The sequence below is a fragment of the Salvelinus namaycush genome, chromosome 33 (assembly GCF_016432855.1).
Source record: "Salvelinus namaycush isolate Seneca chromosome 33, SaNama_1.0, whole genome shotgun sequence".
Classification (NCBI taxonomy): domain Eukaryota; kingdom Metazoa; phylum Chordata; class Actinopteri; order Salmoniformes; family Salmonidae; genus Salvelinus; species Salvelinus namaycush.
The window spans coordinates 10310784-10320368 of record NC_052339.1 but is presented as its reverse complement, the minus strand read 5'-3'; the positions used below and the strand labels follow the sequence as shown (position 1 = coordinate 10320368).

Here is a 9585-nt window from a genome sequence, read left to right as displayed (position 1 = left end):
AATATGAATTGGCTTTATGAATACAATTAAATGTCAATATATCCATTTAGAACTTCACTTGTTAAAGGCAACAGGAAAGAATATTAATTAGTCCAACAAGCATTTCTCTGGCACTAGCAAACAGATTTATGGGTGGTACTGGTAACTTTAAAATGCACTCGAAAGGCACCCTGGGAAATATGCAAAATAGGCTTAAAACCCTACAGCAGGGCTATTCAATTCTGGTTCTGGAAACATTTCTGTTTTTTGATTTTTGTATGATACTTCAAAGAACTATCCATAAAATGGTTCCCCTATGGCGTCGCTCTCAATAACCTTATTTGGTTCCAACTTGCACCTTTAAATTTAAGAGTGTAAGATAACCCTTACTCTGTGGATCTTCAGAAAAAAAGTTGACACTCCGTTTCACATATATCCACTCATATGGAATTCAGGACTTTATTGAGCAATAAAAAATATACACCAGGGAAAATATTTTCCTTTTTCCGTTAATCCTTAATATTTTTCCATCCACGAAATCTTATTAAGTTCTTCTGCATATTAGACCCATGATCCAAAAGGAAAACTGAAAAAAGGGGCAGTCAGTTATTCAACAGTAAAAGTAGATCAGCTGGAATGAGTTCAAAAGCATTTCTGTTTCATTGTTTTAAAATTATTTGAGGAGGAGGATTGAGAGAGAGAGAGGTTTAGTTTAACAGACGTTGTGACAGACGTTGAGAGTCTAGGTCGCCACTGTCACTGCAACCGCTACATCCAATTCTGCCACATCCATATCCTCCTCGTAGAGTTCTGCCAGTTTCTGAAATTCGGGCCCCCAGTCATCCAGGTAGTTATAATCCTGTTCTGAGTGTGTTCCTGGGGAGTCCAGAGAGCTGATGGAGCCTGTGGGCGACCCTTGACCCTCGTAGGCATAGGTCTGGAGGGAGTCATAGGGAGGCCCACCAGTGTCCATGTCTGCCTCCACCAGTCTCTGTTTAATAAACTTCTGCACATTCACCTGGTCCAGCTCTGGGGGACTGTGGCAGCCCTGCGCCGGCCCGCCATATTGTCGGGCCACCTCCGGCCGGACGTCCCGTCGGAACTTGAGCTCTTCAGCGGCGGCGGGGTTCCGCAGGGCAATAATGTCGAAAGCCTCAGTGTCCTCTTCGCCGCCGCCCTCGTCGTCGTAGGTTACCACGTTCTCACGCACGTCCTCCTCTGAGATGATGAGGGGCTCCTTCTTGCTCCGCCGCAGGGTGATGAACAGAACCACGATCACTGGAGGAAGACAAGGACAGATGCTGTGTCAACAACAACAACAATTAAATAAACAATGCCAACAAAAAAACAGTGAACAGAATCACAATCGCTGTAAGAAGAGAGAAATTAACAGAGATATCATGTCAATAACACCAACAAAATGGTGATGAACAGAGCCACGATCGCTGCAGAAGAGAGTGACAAGCAGAGACATCATGTCAACAGCAACAACAATAATGGAAACAACATCAACAAAATGGTGGTTTTACAATGCCACTCCAGAGAGTGATGAACAGAACGCTGATCGATAAAATTAGAAAATGAGACATGTAGAGAAGCCATGTCAACAACAACAACAATGACTGTAATGGAAACATCAACAAAACGGTTGGTTTAACAATACCCCATCATTATTGTAGCAGTTGCATTTCAGTATGATGTCCAAGCCTGGTCGCATGCTAATTCCATGCTCTGCATGTGGTGTTGGTATGTAATTTATTACGTCATAAGAAATGTGCATGTTTTGGGTCGTAAACAGCTGACAAAATGAAAGCTCTGGCTGTGTCCCAAATGGCATTCTACTTCCTATATAGTTTACTACTTTTGTAAAAGGACCCATTCTTTATTTTTGCACATTACATATTTTAATGTATTATGAAATTGGCATTGTGAAATCATTGTCAAAACCACAAGAGATACTGGTGTATGTAGGTCTAGAGTATTTATGTATTGATCATATCAAAGCTTAGCTCTCTCCCTCCTACCAGGCTTTTGGGAAGGTGGAGAATGAGCTTGTCGTAGCAGATATAAGCAATGTCCCCACGCTCTCTGGCAGGTTTCATAGTTGGGATAAGTTCTTTACGCCTCTGGCGCACAGCTGCAGAGAAGTCCTCGTTGAGGAAGATGTTGGTTCCTCTCAACTTCTTGGCTCTCTCCAGAACAGCCATATCTTGTCCTTGAACCTTATGAATTTGACTACTAGCGGCCTGGGTCTGTCACCTGGGCTGGTTACAGGTTTTCCAAATCTGTGGGCGCACTCCACCTCAATCTTCCTATGATCCATCTGCAGCTTTTCGGTGATAATTTTTCTCATCTTCTCTTCAGACTCCTTCCAGGTCTCATGAGGAGACTCTGGTATGCCATCCACAACAATGTTATCAACAATCCTCCTGGATTGCCACTTTACATTGTCTGTTTCCCCAGTTTTCTAATAATGATTCATAGACAGTGGTGGGAAAAGTACCCAATTGTCGTACTTGAGTAAAAGTAAAGATACATTAATAGAAAATGACTCAAGTAAAAGTCACCCGGTAAAATACTACTTGAGTAAAAGTCTAAAAGTATTTGGTTTTAAATATACTTAAATATCAAAAGTAAATGTAAAACATTCCTTATATTAAGCAAACCAGACGGCACCATTTTCACGTTTTTTTAATTTACAGATAGCCAGGGGCACACTCCAACACACAAATATAATTTACATTTACATTTACATTTAAGTCATTTAGCAGACGCTCTTATCCAGAGCGACTTACAAATTTACAAACAAAACATTTGTGTTTAGTGTGTCCAAAGGATCAGAGGCAACAGAGATGACCAGGGATGTTCTCTTGTGGTCCAAATCACTGTGTGATTTGGACCACTTTCCTGTCTTGCTAAGCATTCAAAATGTAATTGTCACAACTTCCACCAAAGGTAGTTCCTCTCCCTGTTCGGGCGGCGCTCGGCGGTCGGCATCGCCGGCCTACTAGCCATCACCGATCCTTTTTTCCTTTTCTGTTAGTTTTGTCTTTTGGTTCTTTCACACCTGGTTTTATTTGCCTTAATTTCTGTGTGTATAATTACCTCTGTTACCTGCCTAGGTTTGTGCGGGATTATTGGTATGACGTTGCTCGTTAAGGTTGTGCCTGTTTTGTTTTCACGGATTTATACTGAGTGTTTATACATTTAGGAGCGTTGTTTTTTTCCTCCTTTCATGAGTAACGGGTTTCTCTGTTGTCGAGGGCGTTTATTTTTGGTATTGTACCTTACCTGTATGTTTATGGACTTGCCCATTAAAATACGCATCTCGGACATCTCTGCTCTCCTGCACCTGACTCCTTCACCTACCTCTAAACGCAATCTTGTCACAGTAATGAGTACTTTTGGTGTCAGGGAAAATGTATAGAGTAAATAGTACATTCTTTTCTTAAGAAATTTAGTTAAGTAAAAATAAAAGTTCCCAAAATTATAAATAGTAAAGTACAGATACCTCAAATAACTACTTAAGTACATACTTTAAAGTATTTTTACTTAAGTACTTTACACCACTGTTCACAGACAGTGCTGATGACATCTCGCGTGGACTTAGTTTGTTGTCATCTTGCTGCAAGTCTCTTTCAGGACATCCACCTCTCCCTGGGAGAACTGCAAACTGTTCTTAAGGTCTCTTAAGGTCTACTCTTTTGTTAGTTGATTTCACCATTATTTGGAAAAAGCTCTTGAAGCCATTTTCCTGTTTCTGTAACAATTGCTTGTAGGCATATTTTTATCGATTTAAAAGATCCTGCACCTGTGATAGCAAAACACTGTCATCTCTATTACTCCAAACTTTCTTAACTTTGGGCGGCATGATGGTGGCAACGTAGGCTAACACTGGTACTCGACGGAATTCCATCCAGCACAGCTCGCAGGGCCGATGGAAACAGCAACAAATAGCAGGGATTTAAACAGCCACAAGCCCGGGACTATCCCATCCACAAGGGCGAACGGTATTGCGGGATGTGTTCAAACTGTCAAGGAAACCTGTCTAGCTTGATAACTAGCAGCTAGGCTAGCTGTTTTGCCAAATAGCAGCTCTTCAGACTTTACGGTTTGGCAGTGTGCCGGGACAGACAGTAGCGGTCCCAGCAACTGAGGATAACCACGTTGCAGGATCCACATTAAACAGGTAGGCTATTAAACAACATTTTCTCGTTCCACGTTCAGCCCTGGGCCCGCATCCACAAAGTGTCATAAGACTAGAAAATTTGTTGTAAGTGCTGAGAATATTGCCATTTCACTCCTATTCTTATGGGTAAAAATAAAAGTGATGCATGAATCCTCTTTAGTTATAAGAGTCACACCAAGTCAACAGATATTTAAGAGACCTCATGAGCTGTCCTAACCAGTTTAGAGTTACCAGAAGGTATTTTGATAATTGCAGCAAATCAGGGGTTCCTGCGCCACATGCAATTGCTTTGGAGTTGGTAAAATTATCAATCTATATGATCAATGCATAAATAATCTAAACCTGCAACAGCATCTCTTGCGCAGTATCTCTGAAGCGACACATGCTATAGTGTTCACAACTTGCAGTGCCTCGTCATGATTGGTTATTCCCCAGTTTGCAACAATGTCAATGAGAGTCATCACCATCTTTCCTTTGCGGTACCTCAAACTGTCATGATTACCAGCTGAGAAACTTTTATGAATTGATTTTACTCCTAGCTCAGAGTTTGTCTGGGCAGTGTCTTAACATCATACTCTAAACTGGGATTTATTTTGCCTTAAATCAGGTTAACAGGATTCCTAAGACCCTTTCTGAGATGCTTTGTGGAAACTGGCACAGGTCTCTCATCCGTTCTAGCAAGACGCATGCAGTAGTACACACCACCACAATCAGTCACTTGCCTGCCACTCCACGAACCCAAAGGCTCTTTTAAGAGCCACCTAATAAATGTAAATAAGTGTGTGTGTGTGTGTGCCTGTCAAACTATAAATGAGAAAATGTAGAGCCCTAGGTGGTAACGCTAACCATTACGCTACAAACCCAGTCGTAAACATGTTAACTTGACAGTCTATTTAAATGGACAGTCTGGTGATGATAGGAAGCATTTGTTCCAAAACGTTTTTGTTCATTCACTCAGTGCTGATTGTACGCTTGTTTATCTTGCTTGGTTAAAACCATCTTAAACAGTTGATTTGTTGAAAACAGACAAATTTGATCATGTAGCTCAGTGGTTCCCACCCTTTTTCGGTTAGTGTAACACTAACTGAATTTAAGACTGCCCGGAGTACCCCTGAAGTACCCCCTCATGTGCATTTTACCAGTAAGTCTATGGTCTCATGAGTCTTCTCAAGTACCCCCTTGTGGTTAGGCCAAGTACACCCCCCCTTGTGGTTAGGTCCTAGTACCCCTGGTTGGGAACCACTGACGCAGCTAAACAAGTTAGCAAGCATTGCATTTTATTTTGACTACGCACAGTTCACACAAGCAAGCAATGATGGTGTTGTTGTTTTAACACCTATTTAACTTTTTTTTGTAAAACAACCACACAGCTTACACAACCTATGGTAGCCCGATGCCATCACTACCACACCAGCAGTGACAACAGTGACACATTAAGGGGTAAGATTGTGAAAGGCTTGTGATGCTGAGTTGTTGAGCAACCGAGTTGCTGTGCCCGGTTTTAGAACTCTTGACATTCAGATGAAAAAGATATTAGCATTGTCAGAAATGCTATAAAAAAAGTTGCACATAGTTGTTTTTTATTGGGCACATGAGAGCAATAAACTATTAATTTAATAAAAACTGTTACACCTACCAACTTGTAACTTCTGAAACATGGCAAATCCAATGGTCACTTTATGGAGGCTGTAGTCATGTTATTATCCGATGCCTAGATTTTGAGCTAGGTCGAGGCAGAAATTTTAATTTTTTCCTAATGCTCACGACCCTGTTAAAAATCGGGTTCTAAAATGTTTTTTCCTAACCTCTTAAGTTGACAGCCCCCGAAATCGGGCACTAGAATTACTTACAAAAATATTTGTAGATGTTTACATCACAAATTTACTTGATTTCTCACCGTTTTATAAATCAGAAGACAGCCATCTAGACCTTCCTAGGACCATGTCAACGTCCTCTGTCGAATAAACGTGTCTTGCCTCCGGCTGGTGGTCGGCTACATCATTATATCACTTCACTGCAATGTTACGTCAAAGGGGCAGAAAAACATGTATCCAGGTCGACTGCTTCATGGCACAGACATGGCAAAGCAATCGCTGAACGTGTCTTGAGCAGGCAGATCGAAATACATAACTTTCATAGCTCTAAGATAAATTATGCAACCTACACACTTCCTTAAACCTAAAATAATTAAATAAGTCATTTTGTGTGGAAGTCAAACATTTGTTTTATGTCAGACACATTGCATATGCTCAGAACAACAAAATCAAGCCCTTTACATAGCCATTCTCCCTTGTCTGTTTGACTATCAATAATGTCATGGTATGTTTGGTAAAGAAGGTGAAATATTTTGAGTAGATGTTCTCAAAACAGATTTTAATGATCTATGGACATATTACAAAGTATGAAAAGGGTTATTCATTCACAATGTTTTTTTATTATTATACCATCATATTTGTAAATGTTTTGTGTACTAGATCATATGGGTTGGAAAATATATTTTTTGTTCTTGACATAAATAAACAGAACTTTACGGCAATCATTATCATATTTCCCAGCATGCTCATTGCAGGTAGACTTTTGGAATGGTTTGTTTCAATATCTGTTTTTGCGTGTACATTGATTAAAGGTCGACTGCACTTACTCATTTGGCCTTGTTTTGAATTTTGCTCACTAAGAAATGCTAGCGGCCAAGACTTTACCCAAACAAGAGTTGTCTGGGGGCTTTGGTTTGATGTGGGTGTGTTATGTTTGTGTATCGTACCCCGGCAGGTACTGTTGTTAGTTACTCTTCAGTTACCATGGCAACAACATAGCCCTTTCCTCCAAATAGTAATTTCCTTAAAATAGTCAGAATCAATCTAAGATAAATCAGGAAATCTGTAAATCATTTATTCATTTTTGCTAAGGAGGTCTTAGTTGTCAAATTTGACATCTAGCTAAGGTGTTTGATGCAGTATTTCTCAAATAAATCATGAAAGAAACGAGTCGAGAAAGTCTTGCTGCGCACTAATGACATGATTTTGTCACCAAATCTATATTATATTTTTGGGAGGTAAATTCATGTAAATTAATAGTTAGCGCATATCCAGCCGTGGGCTCTCACTTTTTTTTTAAAGGTACACAAATACAAAGCATTAACCACCATAATCATAACACAGAGACAAACATTCTGTGGGCCGGAAAGCAAAGAAAGTAAAAAATATATACATATGCCGCCACCACCATGCGTCACCGTAGTGATGGTGTCAGGTTTCCTCAAGATGTGACGCTTGGCATTCAGGCCAAATAGTTCAATCTTGGTTTCATCAGACCAGAGAATCTTGTTTCTCATGGTCTGAAAGTCTTTTGGCAAGTCTTTTGAAAGTCTTTTGGCAAACTCCAAGCAGGCTGTCGTGCCTTTTACTGAGGAGTGGCTTCCGTCTGGCCACTCCACCATAAAGTCCTGATTGGTGGAGTGCTGCAGAGATGGTTGCCCTTCTGGAAGGTTCTCCCATCTCCACAGAGGAACTCTGGAGCTCTGTCAGAGCGACAATCGGGTTCTTGGTCACCTCCTTGACCAAGGCCCTTCTCCCCGATTGCTCAGTTTGGCTGGGTGTCCAGCTCTAGGAAGAGTCTTGGTGGTTCCAAACTTCTTCCATTTAAGAATGATGGAGGCCACTGTGTTCTTAGGGACCTTCAATGCTGCGGAAATGTTTTGGTACACTTTCCCAGATCTGTGCCTCGACACAATCCTGTCTCTGAGCTCTGATGGCTTTGACCTGATGGCTTTTTTTTTGCTCTGACATGCACTGTCAACTGTGGGACCTTATATAGACAGGTTTATACCTTTCTAAATAATGTCCAATCAATTGAATTTACCACAGCTGGACTACAATCAAGTTGTAGAAACATCTCAAGGATGAACAATGGAAACAGGATGCCCCTGAGCTCAATTTCGAGTCTTATATTGTCAATAGGGGGAGCAGTTAGCATTTTTTTTTTTCTGGGTGTCGCCAAATTAAACTGCCTCGTACTCAATTCTTGCTCGTACAATATGCATATTATCAATTCTATTGGATAGAAAACACTCTCTAGTTTCATAAACCGTTGGAATTATGTCTGTGGGTGACCCAGAACTCTTTCTACAGCGAAATCCATGACAGGTACTGCGATGGTCTGAGAGCGAAGCTCTGGTCTCAGATCAGTTTTAAAGGTCTGTGTGTATCCTATGGAACGACATGAACTGCACCCGCCTTCCCCTGGATGTCAGTAACCAATGAGAAGTGGAATGGGCTTGATACGTAGCTCTCAGAGGTTATAAAAGGCCAAGGAGTGAGGTGCGCCTTCCTTTCGACGCTGACCATTGCGCAGAGAGGGACCTCAGGATGCCATTTTCAAACGCTCAATTATCAACGTTAGATGTATCCGTCTGTAATTTAATTCGATATAGGTTTTAGAAACATCATAACGAAGCTATTTTAAACCGAGTTATATCAGATTATGCGAGTATATTGCTATTTTTCGGAATTTCCTCAGTATTGCGTCTTGAGGATTTGGACACGTTGGGGCAAAATAGCTATTGTTAGCTATTGTTAGCTGCTATATCAGAAGTTGAATGCAACGTTTTACAACCAAGCAACGATTCTTTTGGACAAAGGACCACTTGGCCAAGATTCTGATGGAAGCTCGTCGAAAAGTAAGAGCTATTTATGATGTTATTCCGTTTTTATGTGGAAAAATGTAAACTCAATAATGGCGACTAGTGACGCCATTATTGCGGCACTAGTCTGGCTGTAACGCACACTGTATGTCTAGTAACGTTAATTTTACAAATCTAACTCAGCGGTTGCATTAATAACTAATGCATCTTTCATTTCATGTCCAACCTGTATTTTTTTAGTCAAGTTTATGAATAGTTTTCGATAAGATTAGGTGCCTTTCCAAAATGGCGCCGGGCAAATTGCTTGATTTTTTGCCCACTAATCACGTTGTGTAACCACGAATTGTGCGGCTAAATATGCACATTTTCGATCAAACTCTATATGGATTGTGTAATATGATGTTACAGGAGTGTCATCGGAAGAATTCTGAGAAGGTTAGTGAAAAAATTAATATATTTTGGCGATGATAACGATATCGCTCTCTTTGGCTTGAATCAATGGTCGGGTAACGTTTGCATATGTGGTATGCTAATATAACGATTTATTGTGTTTTCGCTGTAAGACACTTTGAAAATCTGAAATATTGTCTGAATTCACAAGATCTGTGTCTATCCATTGCTGTGAGCTGTGTATTTTTAAGAAATGTTTTATGATGAGTAAATTGGTAATACACGTTGCTCTATGTAGTAATTCTAGTCGCTTTGGGGAGATTTGTGATGGTGGCTGCAATTGCAAACTATGATTTATACCTGAAATATGCACATTTTTCTAACAAAA

The 9585-nt window shown here is 40.5% G+C and overlaps 1 protein-coding gene across 1 annotated transcript in view; it reads right to left on the bottom strand.

Moving 5' to 3' along the window:
* Positions 1-721: 721 nt before the first annotated feature.
* Positions 722-9585, bottom strand: part of LOC120027657 (cadherin-18-like) — a 193055-nt gene continuing 184191 nt past the window's right edge. Inside the window, exon 11 of the mRNA XM_038972651.1 lies at positions 722-1257. Within this exon, the coding sequence (XP_038828579.1) occupies positions 722-1257 (536 nt within the window). The remainder of the gene's footprint in view (positions 1258-9585) is intronic.